The sequence below is a fragment of the Lepus europaeus genome, chromosome 7, assembly GCF_033115175.1.
Source record: "Lepus europaeus isolate LE1 chromosome 7, mLepTim1.pri, whole genome shotgun sequence".
In the NCBI taxonomy this organism is placed as follows: domain Eukaryota; kingdom Metazoa; phylum Chordata; class Mammalia; order Lagomorpha; family Leporidae; genus Lepus; species Lepus europaeus.
In genome coordinates, this window is record NC_084833.1 from 4,900,220 (window position 1) to 4,921,190 (window position 20,971).

The 20,971-nt window shown below is 55.7% G+C and overlaps 1 protein-coding gene across 5 annotated transcripts in view; it reads left to right on the plus strand.

Annotated features, from left to right (window-relative positions):
- The window catches only part of PC (pyruvate carboxylase), a 101,880-nt gene that overhangs the window by 32,517 nt on the left and 48,392 nt on the right, over nt 1–20,971 (plus strand). The window contains exon 1 of one of the 5 annotated variants that reach the window (XM_062195763.1): nt 18,499–18,575. The exons of the other annotated variants lie outside the window; for them this stretch is intronic. Within the exon in view, the coding sequence (XP_062051747.1) occupies nt 18,561–18,575 (15 nt within the window). The 5' untranslated portion in view covers nt 18,499–18,560. Of the gene's footprint in view, nt 1–18,498; nt 18,576–20,971 lie in introns of those variants that run through there. 5 annotated transcript variants of the gene reach the window in all.

Sequence of the window (20,971 nt, forward strand, 5' to 3'; positions counted from 1 at the left end):
TGGATGGCTGGCAGCTTGTGCCCATGTCGCTCGCAGCCGTGCAGGGGTGTGGACCAGAGACAGGAAATGAATGGTGGCGCGGACCAAGAGCAGGTGCTTTTCCCGGGGCTGCAGATGCACGTCCGGGAGTCGGGCCATTGCTTTTTCTGACGGATGCTGATGGCTGAAATGTTTTCATCTCGGGACTGGGCAGCGATTTGTTGAACGACAGCCCATCTGTCTGAGGCCATCTCTTCATCCTTCTTGTCCTTGCTCTCCTTCCGTGGATTTTAAGCCCAAAGTCGACTTCCTCCCCTCTCCCCGCTGATTCAAGACTTCTTCAGAAAGTCTGTTCTGGGATTGTCGCTGCTGGATGGGCTTGAAGCAGACAAAGGGGCCCCTGACCTCATTCATGAACACAAGAAAGTTGTGATTAGGATGTGGAAGGTGGTGGGGCTCCCCTCTGCTGTTTAACTGAGCTGGGGCTTAAGGAAGCAACGCTCACTGCGAATGATGTAGTGGGCACGCAGCTTTCTGCCTTAGAGCCCTGCCTGCCTAAATTCCCAGGGACAGTGCCAAAGTGTGGGGAAAGTGAAATCGGAATTCTGGCCTGGTTTTGTATCTGCCGGTTGGTTTTTCCTCTCTTAGAATTAAATTGTTATAAAAGAATGCAACAATAAAATTACCACACAGCCCTAAACAGCAGCCACAGGGGACTCGTCCCAGGGGAGCTCTGCTTCCTCCTAGCGATCCTGGAGGGGAGAAGGGTCACCTTGAGGAGACCGAGGCCCCAGAGGGTGGACTAAGAGGGCCAGCAGCTGTGCAGTGGCTGAGCTCAGACCCACACTTGTCTCTTTGCCCTTGCCTGTGCTGGCCAGAGCACCCCCCACCCCAGGGAGCCTTGTGCTATGCTCCGCCTCCCCTGGCTGGCTGTGCCCCGCCTTCCCCGGGCTGTGCTCCGCCTCCCCTGGGCTATGCCCCGCCTACCCTGGCTGGCTGTGCCCCGCCTCCCCTGGCTGGCTGTGCTCTGCCTCCCCTGGCTGGCTGTGCCCTGCCTCCCCTGGCTGGCTGTGCTCCGCCTCCCCTGGCTGGCTGTGCCCCGCCTCCCCCGGGCTGTGCCCCGCCTCCCCTGGCTGGCTGTGCTCCGCCTCCCCTGGCTGGCTGCGCCCCACCTCCCCTGGCTGGCTGTGCCCCGCCTCCCCCGGGCTGTGCTCCGCCTCCCCTGGCTGGCTGTGCTCCGCCTCCCCCGGGCTGCGCCCCGACTCCCCTGGGCTGTGCCCCGCCTCCCCTGGCTGGCTGTGCCCCGCCTCCCCCGGGCTGTGCCCCGCCTCCCCTGGCTGGCTGTGCCCCGCCTCCCCCGGGCTGTGCTCCGCCTCCCCTGGCTGGCTGTGCTCCGCCTCCCCCGGGCTGCGCCCCGACTCCCCTGGGCTGTGCCCCGCCTCCCCTGGCTGGCTGTGCTCCGCCTCCCCTGGCTGGCTGTGCTCCGCCTCCCCTGGCTGGCTGTGCCCCGCCTCCCCTGGCTGGCTGTGCCCCGCCTCCCCCGGGCTGCGCCCCGCCTCCCCTGGCTGGCTGCGCCCCACCTCCCCTGGCTGGCTGTGCCCCGCCTCCCCCGGGCTGTGCCCCGCCTCCCCTGGCTGGCTGTGCCCCGCCTCCCCCGGGCTGCGCCCCGCCTCCCCTGGCTGGCTGTGCCCCGCCTCCCCCGGGCTGTGCTCCGCCTCCCCTGGCTGGCTGCGCCCCGCCTCCCCTGGCTGGCTGTGCTCCGCCTCCCCTGGCTGGCTGTGCCCCGCCTCCCCCGGGCTGCGCCCCGCCTCCCCTGGCTGGCTGTGCCCCGCCTCCCCCGGGCTGCGCCCCGCCTCCCCTGGCTGGCTGCGCCCCGCCTCCCCTGGCTGGCTGTGCCCCGCCTCCCCCGGGCTGCGCCCCGACTCCCCTGGGCTGTGCCCCGCCTCCCCTGGCTGGCTGTGCTCCGCCTCCCCTGGGCTGTGCCCCGCCTCCCCTGGCTGGCTGTGCCCCGCCTCCCCCGGGCTGCGCCCCGCCTCCCCTGGCTGGCTGTGCTCCGCCTCCCCTGGCTGGCTGTGCTCTGCCTCCCCTGGCTGGCTGTGCTCCGCCTCCCCCGGGCTGCGCCCCGCCTCCCCTGGGCTGTGCCCCGCCTCCCCTGGCTGGCTGTGCTCCGCCTCCCCTGGCTGGCTGTGCCCCGCCTCCCCTGGCTGGCTGTGCTCCGCCTCCCCCGGGCTGCGCCCCGCCTCCCCTGGGCTGTGCCCCGCCTCCCCTGGCTGGCTGTGTCCCGCCTCCCCCGGGCTGTGCCCCGCCTCCCCTGGGCTGTGCCCCGCCTCCCCTGGCTGGCTGTGTCCCGCCTCCCCCGGGCTGTGCCCCGCCTCCCCTGGGCTGTGCCCCGCCTCCCCTGGCTGGCTGTGCCCCGCCTCCCCTGGCTGGCTGTGCCCCGCCTCCCCTGGCTGGCTGTGCTCCGCCTCCCCTGGCTGGCTGTGCTCCGCCTCCCCCAGGCTGCGCCCCGCCTCCCCTGCATGGCTGTGCTGTGTCTTTGAGAAGCCTTTTGCTTCCTTTTGTTTTCCCTTCCCCAGCTGCACCTGCGAGCGGGGTTTATTTATTTGTTTGTTTGTTTGTTTACTGAGACATCTTGGTTCTCTCTGTTTTACACAATTACCTTTGGCCTGTGTTCTCTTTTTGCTTTTATTTCCCCTCTAGCATGGCTCTCCTTGAAGGCTGTAGTGAAGGTAAAGCCGGTCCTGGCCAGGGTGTGGAGAAGTGGAGAGAAGGAGCTGAGGTTCCTAGCAGGGCTGGGCTGCCTTCAGCGTGTTCGAGCCAGGACGCAGGAAGGTGTCTTGCCCTTGGCCACGTTTCCTTCGTCAGGTGCCTGTGTTTCTGCAAGTGGAGCAGGTTAACTTTGGATCCAGGCTCAGCCCCTCTTCCCGAGGAGGTCAGAGCACTGATACCCGGAAGCAGGAAGGAGGCCAAGGGTGAGGCCGCCGGGAAGAGGGTGTGGTGAAGGCAGAGGGGAGGCTCTGATGGAAACTGCTGCCTGTCCCCAGAGACGGGCCTTCCCCCGACTGCCACTCCATCTGGCTTCAGGCCTGCGCCCATTCTCCTGTCCCAGTATTTTGAGATCCGCAGCTTCTTTCCAAAACAGAGGCCGAGTCTGAGCCAGCTCGTCAGGCAGGGTCTCACAGCAAGAGAAGGAAGGGGCTTCTGTTGCTGTGGGGGTGTCAGGGTACGAGATAAACACCCCAGTTACGAGGGTGGCAGTGCCGTGAGTATTAGGGGCGCTTCCTGCCAGGGTCCTCCGAGCCAGCTGGCTTCATCCTAGTGTCCTGTGGGGTCTGAACACCCCTCTGCCCTTATGCACCCCCCAGTGCCCCGGCAGGAGGTGTGGTTCCCTCTGGGTCATCCCTCATTGCTTAGCACACCTGCTCTCTGTGTGCTTATGTGGCTGCTACCATGTTTGAGTCCATTCATTTGCAGAGTCACTCAACAAGCGTTTGATAATCCTCAAGGCTGAATCTACTGTTATCCAACAGTGTTGCTTATACTGGGCACTGATGTGCCTTTGACTCTGATGCCGTTGTATAGGCCCAGGTGTTCCTCTTGAGTCGTAGTGTCTCTTCCTCAAGGAGGTAAGGCTGTGGTACTGAGCGAGTGCACACAGAGGAGCACCACACAGGTGCAATCTGGTGGTCCTGGATTGCCGGCGGTGCAGAGCGGGCTCATGCCTGAAGAACTCTCAACCTCGAAGCCCAAAGCAACAGAGTTTATAAAGGCAAAACCCACAAAGTTGGAAGGGGAATACATGGGTGCTAGGTTCAGGGGGAATACATGGTTACCGGGGTCAAGCTGACCTAAAACCTATGTGAAACTAGTATCAATTATAATCTTAACAATACCAGTTACAATCTTAACAATTTCAATTATAATTTTTAAAAGATTTATTTATATATTTGAAAGAGTTACACAGAGAGAGAAGGAGAGGAAAAGAGAGAGAGGCCTTCCATCTGCTGGTTCACTCCCCAATTGGCCACAACGGCCAGTACTGTGCCAATCTGAATCCAGGAGCCTCCTCCGAGTCTCCCATGCGGGTGCAGGGACCCAAGGACTTGGGCCATCTTCTACTGCTTTCCCAGGCCATAGCAGAGAGCTGGATCTGAAGTGACGCAGCCGGGATATGAACCGGCGCCCATATGGGATGAGGGCACTGCAGTGGTGGCTTTACCCATTACGCCACAGTACCGGCCTCTCCATTACAGTCTTGACATGAACCCAGGTATTGGCTTAAATCATATGTACGACATAGACAAATTACATTTTTATCATTAACCCAGGTGCAGCCTATCCGCTACCAAACTTGAGCAGTCATGCTAGGGGGTTTCTCTGCTCTGCCAGGTGTGATGCAGTGGACTGTTGTTGTCTGGGTGTTTTAGATCATAGTTTCAGACCAGAGTCTCATGGTGTGTGTTGGGGGATGCTTCCTCAAGATGGAGTCTCAGGTGATCCCAAATAGGGTCACTACTGTCAAGGTGTTACTCCAAGGCCTAGATTTTAACTTTGACCTCATACAAAGGGGTCCCTGGGCTGGCCCCTCACTCTTCTCAGGGCTGGGGAGGTCAGGCCCCCTCCCCTCCTTGGGATCTGTTTGCTGATCCGAGCACAGGTCCTCAGGCTTTGTCCGTTCACTGCCTCTGGCCTGGAGCCCATTCTTCTGTTGTCAGCACCCTTGTTACCAGGTACTGATTAATAAATTTGGAATATTAATAAGCCTTGGGAATTCTTGCCACGAATTCAGAGAATTCTTTTTTTTTTTGGACAGGCAGAGTGGATAGCGAGAGAGAGAGAGACAGAGAGAAAGGTCTTCCTTTTTGCCGTTGGTTCACCCTCCAATGGCTGCTGCAGCCGGCGCATCGTGCTGATCCGAAGCCAGGAGCCAGGTGCTTCTCCTGGTCTCCCATGCGGGTGCAGGGCCCAAGGACTTGGGCCATCCTCCACTGCCTTCCCGGGCCATAGCAGAGAGCTGGCCTGGAAGAGGGGCAACCGGGATAGAATCCGGCGCCCTGACCGGGACTAGAACCCGGTGTGCCGGCGCCGCAAGGCGGAGGATTAGCCTGTTAAGCCACGGTGCCGGCCAGAATTCAGAGAATTCTGAACACTGGCACAAATGAACGAGGCAGCATGATAAGTTTTAAGCTTCTTATTTAGTGAGAGAAATGCATAGGAGAGTGAGGGCCTACCTAAGAAAGAGGGAAATCTGGGTTCGTGCCGAGCTCCAGGAGCCAGCCGCGTGGAGGAACGTGCAGGCCAGGAAGCACGGGGCGGTGCCGGAAGGCACGGGGCAGCAAGGGCCTGCAATGGCAAAAAGGCAAAAGGCCAAGAAGGGCTGGGCCCACCATGTCCTAGGCCTTTACTCCTCTTCCAAAGGGGAGTGGTTAATTAGCCTGATTGGCAGGTGGGCACACAGGTGCGGCCAGGTAGGGGCATGAGGTCATACAGAGGCATGGTGAAGGCGTGGTCTTCCAGCTCACTAACCTGATCAATTTTATCCTGTATGCTTGCCTACAACACCCTGACCCCAGCCCCTCCTGCCAGCCAATGGCTTCTCCTTCCTTCCCAGCATGCCGAGCTCCTGGAAGTCTCGGGAGGGTCCCTGGTAGCAGAACATGGAACCCACTCAGAGCTCTGCACAGTGCTCCTTAATTCATTAACTTTAGAGACCAGGAGATGGCCTGAGGCTGTCCACTCGGGCCCACGGTATCCGGATGCTGAGCTTTGTCAAGGACTCTCCCAGAGCCGTATTTCTTACTTGGGTGCCGAGGCTTCTTGGCCTTGGTCTAGCTAGGCCTCTCCGGGCTGCCCTGCCGGAGGCACTCTGCTCAGAAGTCAGCGTCTGTCCCCTCCTCCTGGGCCTTCTGCACTTGGCTGCGGCTCCCCGTGGAGGCCACAGCGAGAACATCTGGTGCCCACACGCACTCAGCTGGCTGAGGAGCCGGGAAGCCTTTTGTTCCCTCTTCTGCCTCCCATCTCCCCTCCCATCTCAGCTGCACACACGCCTCCGACAGGAGTGTGAGAAGTGGAATGTGCACAGCGCAGTGGGTGCCTATGGACTCAGACTCAGGGGTCTGTTCCCTCCCTTTACGGCACTGCAGGAGGAGGAAGATTTCTGGTCACCTGGCGCTCGGAGAGAGGGCTGCATTTGCTGTCTGCCTCACTGTCACGGGGCCCCGGGCTGCTGTGGGGCAGGGGCTTGAGCATTTGCCTCGAGATGTTGCAGTTGATGGGGGTGGGGAGGTGTGTGCCACCAAGGTCCTGCTTCGTCCCCTTCCTGGAGGCCCCTGTGGCCCACCCCAGGCTCTAGGCAGCCCTCATAGGCCCATCTCCCAGCCTGCCCTGGGCTGTGAGCACTGCCCTCCCAGAATGACAGGCCAGACCAGTCTGTCAGGGCACGGAATGCCAAGTTTTCCAGACCTTCTCCCCTCGCTGGGAACTGCTCCTGTCCACCAGGGCGGCGCCCTGCCTTGGTCCGGGTGTTCGATATTCTGAGCCACACGTCTAGCTAAGGCGGAGCGGAGGACAGCACACGCCCGCCTGCGAACAGGAGCAGCCCTTCTGGGCCTGGTGCCAGCTTTCCTTGGAGCTCAGTTCTGCAGTTTCAGGCTTGGCCTCTTTTCTTAGCTAATCAGTTCTCCATCCATGAGCTTCTTTCTCCCAGGTCGGAAAAGGTGAAGGGTCGTCTCCCGTCAGCAGAGCGTAGGTTCCCGAGGGCGTGGTTTCGCAGGTGGTTTGCGGGAGGTATTTTCTCCCCACAGGCTGCTTGGTTCCACAGCTGTTCCCCCAGTTGGAATTGGCAGGAGAGTGGGGGAGACAAGCGGGCCCCTGTGCAAAGGTCCCGCGCTCTCGCCAAGCCCTACCAGCTGTAGGCCGAGTTCCAGCCGACTTGGAGCTGAAGGAATGCGGGTTTGTGTGCTTGTCTGGGGGTGGGGGGGCGGAGGAGGTAGGACCGGAGCTGACGGGGTGGAGGGCATGAAGGGAGACTGAGACAGCGTGGGGAGAAGGGGACTCAGCTCCAAGAGCTGCATGGTGCCGGCTGGGCTGGTGCTTGGGAGGGACCAAGAAAGAAGGGAGATGGAACCAGGGCCAGGCTTCCCCCACTGTGGCATCCGCGCGACACTTTAGGATATGTTGTGGAAGTCTCGGGATCTGGCCTGCCTCCCCACCAGGTCTCTTGACGCCTCTGGCTCCTTGCCCAGTAGCTGCCACCAAGGGGCGGAGCTGAAGCCCCTGGGGCCCTGGGTCTCATGGTCGTCAGGCCTGGAGTGGTCAGTGGCTGGTCCGTATCTTCAGGTGGCCACTGCATGGCCGGGGGAGAGCGTTGCGTTTGCTCCGTGACTGTTCTGGGCCCGTGCTACCTGCTGGAGATGCAGTAGGCCCGCCTACCTTCTGCCACCAGTGGAGACAGGCAGAGGGCCAGCACAGTTAGCACAGCTGGTGCTGCGAAGGAAAAGGGGGGTGGGCGGAGCAGTAATGAATGTGCCTGGACCCTACTGGCCCAACCAGGGAGCCTCCCACCCCTGCCCAGTTATCTGCCTCGCACAGCGGGCCGTGGCTGGGTGTGGATCTTGGCAGAACACAGGGAACCTTAGGCAGGTTTCAGAAGGTGCCCGGGCAGGCTTCTCCTTTCCTCCGGCTGGGGTCTGGCTGCGGGCGTTCCCCCTGGACCTGGCGAGCCCCTTTCCTTCCTTGGTGTGCCCAGGGCCTTGAGGGAGGCTTCTGTTAACCTTCCGGGGTGGGGGGGGGGGGGAGGGTTGTCATTGGAGGTGTTGGCAGAAGCGCCCTGAAGTGACAGGGCCTGTTTGAATGAAAAGCTCCCTTGCCTGGCAGTGGGTTGTCGGGTTGTCTGGGGCTTGTCCTTGCCTCATCTTTGTTGAGCGTTTGCCGAGAGCCCTAGACTGCCTTCTTCCTGGCTCCCCCTGTTGCCCACCTGAGCTCAGGGAGAGGCAGGTCCTGAGGTGCAGGGAGTAGGGATCAGAGGGACCTGGGCTTTGCGTCAGTAGGTTCCCTCTTTGAGGGTCAACCTTCACCTTCCTAACACCGAGGAGGCTGCCGCATGGCCCACGTGGCTCTTAATACCGACTCACCACACTCATCCTCTGATTTTCCAAGCACTGCTGCAGGGCCTGGGACTGGCGGGGGCCTCCGCTGTGGTTGTAGCGGAGTGTTCCAAACCCTGACTGGGACCCCTGCCACCCCGTGCCCTGTGTGGGGACAGCCAGGCGTCCTCTGGAGTTGTCTTGGGGGGGCTGCGTGTCGGCTCATGTGCAGGAGGTGGCCCCAGAGTTTGTTTGGAGGGATCCAGTGTTGGACTGGGGCCCGCGTAATGATTTTGAGCAACTCAAGTGTTTTTGTATACACAAATCCCCCTAAAAATTTGCTTGGGGCCCCACACATCCTCGGGGCAGCCCTACCCTACCCATCAGGCCCCCAGCTTTGCCTAACAGATCTGGGCCCGGAGCAGAGGAGAGGATAAGGGCCCATTGTCTGTCCCCAGGCCTGAATGGCACTTTGTTTTCTGCATTTGCTGCTGGGCCAAGCGGCTTCCCTGCTGCCGCAGCCGCTGCCGCCGCCGTTCTGAGTTTCCTGTCCCGTGAGAAATCTGTTCCCACCAGCCGGCCCGTGCTGCACGGAATCTCCTGGCAGGGTGCTTTGAGCCAGCTGGGCCTTGTTTGCTGCTGGGGCAGTAACTGTGAAGCTGTCAGAAGGCTCCTTCCCCACCAAGAGACCTAAACTATGAGGGGCAGGGGAAACCCCTTTGATGCCATTGACCAAGGGGCTGGGTGGCAGGAATCCAGGCCGCCTGTGAGTTGGCAGGAAGGCAGTGGGGGTAGGAATCGGCAAGAAGGCTCCTCTCCCTGCTCTGGGGTGGCCTGAGGCGGGGCAGAGTGGGAGGTGATAGTCTGTGCCCCCTCTTCCCAAGCCACGCACGCCTGCCCCGTGGCCCTCTCCAGTGTGGAAGCAGGAAAATGAACTGGAGAATTAGAGGTGTCTGTTTGGAGTTGAGGTCAAAGGAACAGAAGGATGGTGTGGGGCTGGGGGAACAGAGCCTGTGTCAGGTTTGGAAGCACAGGAAGCAACCGCCCTTTAAGGCTGTCAGTCAAGCAGAGCGCTGAGGCCAGCCCTGCCCCACGGGCCACAAGGCTCACCTCCCGCCCCTCACCTCGCTCACCGTGCACTTCTGCACCATGGTGGGAGCACTGTCCTGGACCAGTGGTTCTCAACCTGGGGTCCCTAGGCCCTTGAAAGTCCTTAAGACCCATGCTAGGGGGTCCAGGGATCAAGGTGACTTTCGTGACAGCGCTGACAGGTTCCTTGTCACTTGCAGTGGTACAAAGCGGTGATGGGCAGGACGGCAGTGTCTACAAGAATCAGGGTAGTGGCCCCACTGCGTGCGGCCCAGGGCCCTTCCTTTGCACGGCTCAGAAGAGCCAGCTTCATTCAAACGTGGCCTTGATGAGGCGATAAAAGCACTTCATTGTGTTACTCTACGCTGGCTTCCTTGTTCTTACCACCTGTGGACTGAGGTGGGCAGCACCACACCGCAGTGGCTGTCGCCTCTGCATATAATAAATAAATAACTAACTAAATAAAATCTCTTAAAATTTGAGAGGTAGAAAGAGAGAGCTCCCATCTGCTGGCTCACTCCCCAAACCCACACGACAGCCAGGGCTGTGCCAGGCCAAGGCCGGGAGCTGGGAACTCAGTTCAGGTCTTGTACTTGTGCAGCAGGGACCCAAGCATCTCAGGTACACGTGCTGCCTCCCAGAGTGGGCACCGGCATCGAAGCTGGAACCCAGGCACGCTCATGGATGTGGCCGTCCCGAGCAAAGCCTTTTTTTTTTTAATTTTTTTATTTTATTTCTTTACAAGATAGAATTAGAGAGAGAAGGAGAGGCAGAGAAAGTGAGAGAGGTCTTCCATGTGCTGGTTCAATCCCCAAATGGCCACAACTGCCAGAGTTGGGCCAATCTGAAGCCAGGATCCAGGAGCTTCTTCCGGGTCTCCCACGTGGGTGCAGAGGCCCAAGCACTTGGGCCATCTTCCACTGCTCTCCCAGGCCACAGCAGAGAGCTGGATCGGAAGAAGAGCAGCCGGGACATGAACTGGAGCCCATATGGGATGCCGCACCGCAGGCAGAGGCTTAACCTACTACACCACAGTGCTGGCCCCCAAGCAGAGTCTTAACTGCTAAGCCAAACACCTGCCCAGCCAGTGGGTTTTAATATCACAGAGTAGGACAAGTTCTTAGCATCTCAGATTCCATGTCACAATTAATGACTACTAGCTGCGTTTCGGTGTGTTGTCAAAGAATGGCATCTACAACTGAGAATCCTATTAAATATTTCTGCCTTTCGCAAGTACATGTCTGGATGAGTCCAGATTTTCTTCATAAACAACATGACGTATCACAGTAGACTGAACACAGCAGCTAAAATATGAGAATCCCACTGTCTTCTATTTGGCTGATTTGCAAAATGTAAAGAGATTTACAAAAAGTAAATCTCACTTAGTTTTTAAAAAACCTAGCTATGGGGGCAGGCGTTTGAAGGTGTCACGGTTAAGTCACCACTGAAGATGCCTGTATCCCACATGGGAGTGCCCGGGTTTAAATCTTGGCTCTGCTCTGGATTCCAGTTTCCTGGGAGGAAGCCGGTGATCTCTCAATTAGTTGTGTCCTTGCTGCTCACCTGGGAGATCTGGATTGAGCTCCCAGTTCCTGGCTTTGGCCTGGCCCAGCTGCAGCTGTTAGAAACATTTGGGGAGAAAACCAGCAAAAGGGAGATCTTTGTCTCTCTGCCTTTCAGGTAAAAATCAATGAATAAAAATTTAAGGGGCCGGTGCTGTGGTGCAGCGGGTAAAGCTGCCACCTCCAGTGCCAGCATCCCATATGGGTGCCGGTTAGTATCCCAGCTGCTCCACTTCTGATTCAGCTCTTTGCTGTGGCCTGGGAAAGCAGTACAAGATGGCCCAAGTCCTTGAGTTCCTACACCCGCATGGGAGACCTGGAAGAAGCTCCTGGATTCAGATTGGCACAGTTCTGGCTGTTGTGGCCATCTGGGGAGTGAACCAGCGGATGGAAAACCTCTCTCCTTCTCTCTCTGTGTAACTCTGACTTTCAAATAAATAAGTTTTTTTTTTTTTAAATTTAAAGCATAGCTAGGTCTTATAAAATGTTTTGTTGACCTACATTGTGTTTATTATTGCTACTTCTATTTCTTAAAATTTTGTTTTTTTAAAAAATTTGTTTGAAAGGCAGAGACAGAGGGAGACAGAGAAAGATTATCTGCTGGTTCACTCCCCAAATGCCTGCAACTGCCAGAGCTGCACCAGGCTGAATGCAGGAGCCAGGAGCTCCATCTGGGTCTCCTACATGGGTGACAGGGACCCAAGTACCTGAGCTGTCACCTGCTGCCTCCCAGAATGCACATTGGCAGGGAGCTGGAGTCAGGAACACAGCTTGGACTCAAACCCCAGGTGTCCCAAGTGGCATCCTAATGGATGCACCAAATGCCTGTCTCTGTTATTTTTAAAAAAGGATTTATTTATTATTTGAAAAGCAGAGTTACAGAGAGGAAGAGGTAGAGAGAGAGGTCGAGAGGTCTCCCATCCGCTGGTTCACTCCCCAAATGGCCGCAATCGCCGGAGCAGGTCAATCCAAAGCCAGGAGCTTCCTCTGGGTCTCCCATGCAGGTGCAGGGATCCAGCCACTTGGGCCATATTCTACTGCTTTCCCAGACCACAGCAGAGAGCTGGATCAGAAGTCGAGCAGCCAGGGCTAGAACTGTTACCGGAGAATTGGAGGGTTCTTGTCTTCGCACAAGAAAGAATTCAGGCGTGAGACAGAGTAGTGGAAAGTAAAAAGTAGCAAAGTTTATTAGGGTAGGGACATCCGCAAGAACGGATGGGCACCTCTCCATACAGGACCTGAGAGAGAGTGCCGTCGCTAAGACTGGGGGAGAGTGAGGTTACATGGTTGAGTGGAGAGATTACACCTGGCCAGGCAGGCCGGCGGCTCAGCAGAGAGGCAGAGGGCTGAGTCCGGTTGGGGGTGGGGGGATATTAAGGAGATGGGTCTTTGTCTTCACACATCTCCTCCTGAAACAAAGGATTTTATGACTGTAAATATTAAGAAACTCCTATCTGATAACCTGGTAGGTTATCAGGTAGAAGGGGGCAGGGCAGGATGCAAAGGCCCGGCTGCCCCTGAAACATTATCGGGATGACTTTGAGATGCAGATGCATATGCTGGACGTAGATGCCTTCTCTTTAGGCCTTTGTCATACACACATAAGCTCATATCTGACTTCCTACCTAACAGAACCAGCACTGTATGGGATGCCAGCACTGCAGGCGGAGGCTTTACCCCCTATGCCGCAGCGCCGACTCCTGCCCCTGTATTTTTAAATTGATCAGTCAGTATAAATGAGGCCCCCACATCCCAGGGTAACCCAGCCCTGCATTTACTTTACCTGCAGAAAGCGCCCTTTCTCTACCAGAAGGTTCTTGGAGGTTCAGGATCAGACTCGTCTTATTGATGACTGAAAAGCATAAGCAACAAATTTTTATTCCTACAAGGATTTTAATTTTTCAAGAAGCTTTAACATGTATCACTTTTTTAAAATTTATTTTATGATAGCTTTGTAGAGATGAAATTCATATACTTTAACATTTGCTCCTTTAAAAGTGTATAATTTAGTAGTTTTTAGTATATTCACAATGCTGTGCAGCCATCTCTATTATCTAATTCCAGAACATTCTTATCACCCAAGAAGGAAACCCTGTGCCCATTAGCAGTCACTTCCCATTCCTCCCACCGCCCAGCCCTTGGCAACCACTAATCTACTCTCTGTCTCTATAGATTCATGAGTTGGAACATTTCATGCATCCAGAATCCTAAATCGTGTGGATTTTGTGTGACTTCTTTCGCTTGTGTATTTTCTGACAAATTTATTTATTTAAAAGGCAGGGGAGAGAGGGAAAAGGGGAGAAAGAGATTTTTAAAAAAATATCTATTTTATTTGAAAGGCAGAGTTACAGAGAGAGAGGGAGGGAGAGACAGAGTTTCTATTTGCTGGTTCATTCCCCAAATGGCTGCAATGGCCAAGGCTGTGCCAGACTGAAGCTAGGAGTCTGGAACTATGTCTGGGTCTCCCACGTGGTGGCAAGAGACCAAATACTTGGGTCATCTTTGTTGCTTTCCCAGGTGCATTAGCAGGGAAATGGTTTGGAAGTGGAGCAGCCAGGACTAGAACTGTTGTCCATAAGGGATGCTGGCATTGCAGGTGGTGGCTTAACATGCTGTACCACACACCAGCCCCCCCATTAGATCTTTTATTCACTGGTTCACTCCCCAAATAGCTGTGACAGCCAAGTCTGGGCCAGGCCACAGCCAGGAGCCAAGAACTCCATCCTGGTCTCATGTGGTGGAATGAGAAGGCCATGCGAAGGTGGCCACTGGCAAGTGAGCGTCAGTTAGTCAGGAATGGCTTTGAAACCCACCTGGCTTTGGAAACTGCCTGGCAACAGGCTGTGATTGGATGGCTCTGGAAACTGCCTGGCGACAGGCTGTGATTGGATGGATTTGAAACTGCCTGGCGGCAGGCTGTGATTGGATAGCTCTGGAAACTGCCTGGCAACAGGCTGTGATTGGTTGGGGTGTAGACCGCCCCTTGACCAGATTGGCTGGTCTTGGCTATATAAGCTGTTGTACCAACTGTAATAAACGAGTCTGCGGGCTGCTGGCCTCAAGCCTGCTTTCACCTGGGGTCTGTGTGTTGACTCCGCGCCTCTTGCCCCCACCACGCTGCTCCTCTCAGAAACGAACCCACTGCAACATTGTAGAGAAATCAACGGCAACAGTCTCACATGGATGACAAGGGCCCAAATGCTTGGGCCATCATCCACTGCTTTCCCAGGCACAGTAGCAGGAAGCTGGATCAGAAGTAGAGCAGCTGGGACTTGAACCAGCCCTCCAGGATGGGAAGTTAAAGTTGCAAGTGACAGCTTAACCCACTACATCACCGCACCACAGCACTGGTCCCTGTGTGCTCATTTTAATGGGTTCGTATGTTTCTATGTTTGTGGTTGTTGTGTGTGTATACGCTTATTTATAGGAGTTGAACTGCTGGTTCACATGTAGAACTGCCAGGCTGTTTCCCAAAATGCCCGATTTTATTTTTCCACACATTGCATGAGGATTCCAATTTCCCCACATTTTTACCAATATTTGCCATTGCTTGCTTTTTTTTTTTTTTAAGATTTATTTTATTGCCGGCGCCATGGCTCAACAGACTAATCCTCCGCCTTGAGGCGCCGGCACACTGGGTTCTAGTCCCGGTCAGGGCGCCGGATTCTGTCCCGGTTGCCCCTCTTCCAGGCCAGCTCTCTGCTGTGGCCCGGGAGTGCAGTGGAGGATGGCCCAAGTGCTTGGGCCCTGCACCCCATGGGAGACCAGGAGGAGGCACCTGGCTCCTGCCATTGGATCAGCGCGGTGCGCCGGCCGTGGTGGCCATTGGAGGGTGAACCAACGGCAAAGGAAGACCTTTCTCTCTGTCTCTCTCACTGTCCACTCTGCCTGTCAAAAAATAAAAAATAAATAAAAAAAGAAAAGATTTATTTTATGATTTATTTTATTTATTTGAAAAACAGAGTTACAGAGAGGGGTAGAGACAGAGAGAGAGGTTTTCCATCTGCTGGTTCACTCCCCAGATGGCCGCAACAGCCGGAGCTGTGCCGATCTGAAGCCAGGAGCAGGAGCCTCCTCCAGGTCTCCTACGTGAGTGCAGGGGCCCAAGGACCTGGGCCATCCTCTACTGCTCCTAGGCCACAGCAGAGAGCTGGATCGGAAGAGGAGCAGCCGGGACTAGAACTGGCGCCCATGTGGGATGCCAGCACTTCAGGCCAGGGCTTTAATCCACTGCGCCACAGTGCCGGCCCCATTGCTTGCTTTTTGATTATTGCACCCTTGTGCAATGAAGTAGTACCTCATTGTGGTTTCAATGTACATTTCCCAATGGCTAATGACATTGAAAATTTTTCTTAAGACTAAAATATTTACGTATTTTTAAAAAGATTTATTTATTTATTTGAAAGGCAGAGTTAGTGGAGAGACAGAGAGATCTTCCATCTGCTGGTTCACTCCCCAAATGGCCACAACGGCTGGGGCTGGGCCAGGCCAGAGCCAGGAGCTCCCGGGTCTCCCATGTGGCTGCAGGGACCCAAGCTTTGGGTCTTCCTTGTCGGCTTTCCCAGGCATATTAGCAGGGAGCTGGATTGGAAGCGGAGCAGCAAGGACTGGAACCGGTGCCCTTAGGGGATGCCAGCACTGCAGATGGCCTCTTAACCGCTGTGACATAGCACCGGCCCCCAAGATTTTTTTTTATTTAAATGCAGAGAGGGAGAAAAAAAAAATAGAGTGAGATCTTCCATCCACCAGTTCACTTTCTAAATGGTTGCTACAGCCGGTGCTGGGTCAGGCTGCAGCCAGGAGCCAGGAACTCTACTGCCTTCCAGATGCGTTAGCAGGGACCTGGGTGGGAAGCTGAGAATCAAGTACTAGACTGCACTTGATATGGGAGGCAGGCGTCCCAGGCCACGGCTTAACCTGTCGCACCACAACCCCTGCCTTTGATACTGAACATCTTTTCACGTGCTTATTGACCATTTGTATATTTTCCTTAGAGAAACGCCTACTAAGATCCTTTGCTTAAGGGCTAACATTCGGCATAGCCGTTGAGACCTCCATTTCTGCTGTCTACATGATGTACCGGAGTGTTGGGTTGAGTCTCGGGTCTGCTTCCAATTCTGGCTTCCCACTACTGTGTACCCTGAGAAATAGCAGAAAATAACTGAAGTAGTTGGGCTCCTGCCATTCGCATGGGAAGCTTGGACTCGGTTCCTGACCCAGCCGTGGCTGTTGCAGGCATCTGGGGAGCAAATGAGAGATCTCTATCTTTCTTTGCCTTTTAAATAATTAATTAAAAAAGAAAAAGATCCTTTGCTTATTTTTTCCCCTTTGCTTTTAAATTGGATTGTCTTTGTCTTGTTGAACTGTGAAAGTTCTTTGTATCTTCTGGATACAAGATCCTTATCAGGTATATGATTTGCAAAATCTTTTTCCCATTCTGTAGATTATCTTTTCATTTTGTGATCCTCATGCAAGTATAAGCTTTTTATTTTTATGAAATCAATTCCTCTTTTCTTTCTTTTGATTTCTTGTATTTTCAGTGTCATTTCTAACGCCAACCTAACCTAACCTAAGGCCACAAAGATTTTTGTTTTCTTCTGAGAGTTTTAAAGTTTTAGTCCTTAAATTTAGGGTTTTGATTTCTTGTGTGTTCATTTCTGCAAGTTCCCTAGAAGGTGGGGAGCTGGGGGCGGGGGCGGGGAGGAGGACAAGGTCTTTCTTTCCCATGTGGGTGTCCTGTTGTTCCTGCGCCACCTGTTGAGTTGTCCTGTGAGCCCCAGGGCTGGTGTCTGGGCTCTCAGTTGTACCCCCTGTCTGCATGTCTGTGTGTCAGCCCCACACCACTGTGCTAGCCAGTGTTGAAAACAGGAAGTGTGAGTCCTCCATCTTTGTTCTTTTATTTATTTTTTAAAAGATGTTATTTGTTTATTTGAGAAGCAGTGTTAGAGGGAGAGACAGAGAGAAAGGTCTTTCATCTGCTGGTTCACTTCCCAAATGGCTGCAACAGCTGGATCCGGGCCATCCAAAGCCAGGAGCCAGGAGCTTCTTCCAGGTCTCCCACATGCACACAGGGGCCCAAGCTCTTGGGCCATCTTCCACTGCTTTCCCAGGCCATCAGCAGAGAGCTGGAGTGGAAGAGCAGCAGCTGGGACTCAAAGCAGTGCCCACATGAGCTGCCGGCGCTGCAGGTGGAGGCTTAGCCCACTTCTTCACAGGCCGGCTCCTGCCTTTGTTCTTTTCCAAGATTCTTTTGGCTGTTCTGGCGCTCTTGCATTTCCGTGTGAGTTTTGGGATCATCACCAGTTTGTGCATATAAAGCGACCCGCCATTTTTGGTGGGACTGCGTTAATTAGCGGATGAGTTTGGGGAAAGCTGTCATCTTAACGTTATAAGGCTCTGATCCGTGACCGTGCCGTAGCTTCCCATTGTTATAAATTGTTGTTCTCTAGGCTTCAGTGTTCAGATCTTACGGTTCTCTTGTCAGATCTGTTCCTGAGCTTTTTATTCTCTTTGATGCTGTGTTACTTTCTGTTGATTTAACTTCATGGCGTTCAGCTTCCTCCTTTGCATCCCTTCCTTCGCAGGGCCTGGCCTCGTGTGGTGCAGTGACTGCAGTGAATATGTTATGGTTTCCTTTTGTTCACTGTGCCCCTGTGAAGAAGGCGTGGTGGTCATGATCCCGTCTATGCAGCGCTGGGGAGCAGTAGTGGGGTGGGGTGGGGTACCAGGGTTTTCCCATTCACAGCTTGCTGCCACTCCAGGCTTATCCTCTGGGGCTGACACTCTCTTAGCTTCCCTGGGCTTGTGGCTAGGTCCCGTCCTGTCTTAGATGGTGGCTTCAGAGTGACACAAGAACCGGGCACTGAGGCTGATCTCTCCAGGACTGACCCCCTGGGTCACCTTCTGGGCGTCTCTAGTGCATTCCTCGTTGAGTGCTACCAGCTCCGCCAGGCGACTGGGGGCGTTCTGCATTTTACAGACCAGGAAACCAAGGTGTAGACGGCTATGTAAATCCTCCAAATCCCCAGTCCGGATTGGCTGACGTGCTGGAGCTGCAGTTCAGTACAGTTCTCCAGGGTCAAGTTGGGGGCTGGACAGGGGTGGGTGGGTGAGTTGTGTGGACAAGGAAGGGAGGGGGCCCTTTCTGGGAACCTGGGAGGCTGGCAGCACCGAAGTTGGGCTGGATCAATGCAGAAGCGTTTGCTCACTGGCCTGTGGCTGGTATTGCAAAGTGGCTGGCTTGTTGCATCTTTCTGGGGTGACGAGGAGAAGTAGAGGCCTGGAAACCTTAATCTGCATGATCCTATACCCTCGGCGCTGCCCTGTGGTGATTGGCTCTGGGGCAGGGGGAGCTAGTTTGCCACAGGCAGGCCTTGCTTCTCTATCCTCAGGCTGAATTCTTCCAGCTAGGGACCATCATCCTCTCTGTTTCCCCTGTACCTTAGATCCTTCCTGTTACTCGGTGGGTGTTCCTTGTAGGCTTCAGGAGGTGGAAGAAATTCTACCTGCCTGCTTTACACAATAGATTCCTGCAACCTCAGGGCCTCTGTGCGGGATGTGGGCTGGTGGAGGAGAATGGAGGGCCAGGGTCATTAGAGGGGGCTCGTGCAGCCTGTGCAGGGTGGACTCTGAGCCAGCCTCTTGCTGGCGCGTGGCCTGCTCCCGCTGAGCTCAGGTTGACCTGTCCTGTGCTGGGAATCCCGGACGGACAGTCTGGCTCTGCCCACCCCACCAGGGTTAAGGTGCTGTTTGACATGTGAGCAACCCATTAACCAGGCGGCAGTGAGCAACCTCGCCATCATCTAACTGGGCCGGATGTTACCCCCGCTACTTCTGTTTTCCTAAGATGAAGAAAACAACGGTAAGTACAGTCTGCTCCTGTGACCCAGGGGTGCGAAGAGCGAGTTGTGTCTGTACGGCGCCAGCAGGCTTTCTCGTCGTTATCGCCAAGAGCAGTGTGGCACAACAGCTGTGTACACAGCCTCTGCCTCGTGTCAGTATTAAGAGCCATCTAGAGAGGGTTCAGAGCGTAGAGGGGAAAGTGCGTAGCTCTATGCAAATCCTACGCCGTGTTCCGTGAGGGGCTTGAGCGCCCATGGATTTTGGTGGTCAGGGAGACTCTGGCGTCAGTCCCTCTCAGATCGTGGGATGACTGTAGTGGTAGCACTTGTCGACTCTGAGGCCATTTTGCAATGGTATAGACTGTTCCTTCCTTCCTTCCTTCCTCCCTCCCTCCCTCCCTTCCTCCCTCCCTCCCTCCCTCCCTCCCTCCCTCCCTCCCTTCCTCCCTCCCTTATGCTGGGTTTTCCATTTCAATTGAAACAGGTACGAATCACACTGTGCTTCTCTGGAACAGTGAGCGCTGGGTCTTTGGCTCCTGCCCCAGCCTCGTGCTCACACCTGCGCTCCAGCTGTGCCACAGTCAGCGTGGTTTGTGAGCCTGCACTGGCCAGTGTCCCTGCTACAGTGCGCCCTCCCTTCTGCCCTCTGCGCTGTTCCCCTGACTCTCTGGAGCGTCTCCTCATGGCACCCTACCCCCTGCTCCCCCTCCAGCCTGGTGCCGCACCTGCTTCCTTAGCTCCCACCCTCCCACACGGGTCTCGCCTGTCTGGCACCTTCCTGGAGGGCAGTGGCTTGTCTCAGGCGGCTGTGGTTCTGGTGTTGGTAGAGGTGCAGCTGGCTGCATTGGACAGAACAGCACATATGACCGTGCTGACCTCTGGTCCAATCCAGGAGGAAGCTTGTGAGGTGCCCACCACAGACACGAGTGACTTCTCGTCTGAGGTGATAGGGAGAGAACGTGTTCAGAAAATTGTTGATCTCCTGTGGGATCTCCGAGTGCCAGGAGGATAGTGGACATGGGCTTCACAGCAAGTGTCCCGCGTTGAGCGGCATCAGCACCACTGGAAGGTGTTTCTGGTCCCCTGCTTGCCTGGGGAGGACCAGGCCAGGACCTTGCTCCTCTTGGAACGCTGGCCTCTGTGCTCCCTGGGACCGTTCCTACTTCAGAGCCAGCTGGCCTGCTGCTTTGATCCTATCCCAGGTGCTGGGAGCTGTGGGGAGAAGGTTCTAGACTGCACAGTGCCTCTGGGCTACGGCTGTGGGGAGAAGGTTCTAGACTGCACAGTGCCTCTGGGCTGCTGCTGTGGGGAGGAGGTTCTAGACTGCACAGTGCCTCTGGGCCGCTGCTGCGGGGAGGAGGTTCTAGACTGCACAGTGCCTCTGGGCCGCTGCTGCGGGGAGGAGGTTCTAGACTGCACAGTGCCTCTGGGCTGCTGGTGTGTGCAGGAGAAGATGGAGAAGGGCGTGTGTCCCAGGCAGCAGATCCCTCACCCCGTCGCTCCTGCGTGAGTTTTTCAGTATTTGGAAAACAACACAAGTTGGAGAAACAGCAGAATGCCAGGGTCTGTTTCTCCTCTGGTCTGCCCACCCCTCTCATGAGGAAGGTCATGTTTTTGTGGGAAGAATCAGGAGCCATGGGGAATAGGAACTCAGATTTACATGCATCGAGTCCTCCCACCCCACACTGCACCGACTGTGCTGTTAGCCCCATTTTAGTGATGAGAAGCTTAGACTCGGGGTTATATGATTTGCCCAAGACCACACATGCAGAGTTAAGATCCAAGCCCAGTTCTGTGTGACACCAAAGCCATCTGTTCTCTGTACCCCAATCATCCACTGAGGACCAGAGGTCAGTACTCAGTAACCCAAGTGTCCTGGAGCATCCTGGGAAAGGGATGTCCATCCTTCCCGGTTTAGACCAACTCCCAACTCAGGGGGCCCTGCCCAGGCCTGGTGCCTTCCCAAGGCCAATTCAGTGCCCGGTTCTTCTCAGACCTGGACCTGGGCCAACCTGTTTCCCATGCTGGCATCGCGAGGTCTCAGCTCCCCGCTCTGTGAGGTACACAGCCCGGTCCTGACTTCTGCCAGTGGTGTGCAGAGGTTGAGGGTGTGTTTGGAAAACTTAACAAAGCAGCTTGTGGTCACGTCTCCTCAGCTGTGCCCTTCCTCTCGGGCTTCACTGCCGGCCTTGCTGCCGCCTGAGGTTAGGCCTGCGTGCAGAACCGAGGTGGACAGTTCCCTCCAGCTCCGCAGCCACCCACAGCTCGCCAGCCGCGTGGCGAGTCTCAAGGCGGGTGTGGGAAGCAGCGGTGCCCAGTGCCTGTCCTGACGCCAGGTGGAGATGAGGATGGCCCAGCCAGAAGGTGGAGCACCGGCAGCCAGAGTGTCTGTGGTTTCTCACCTCAGCACTCCTGG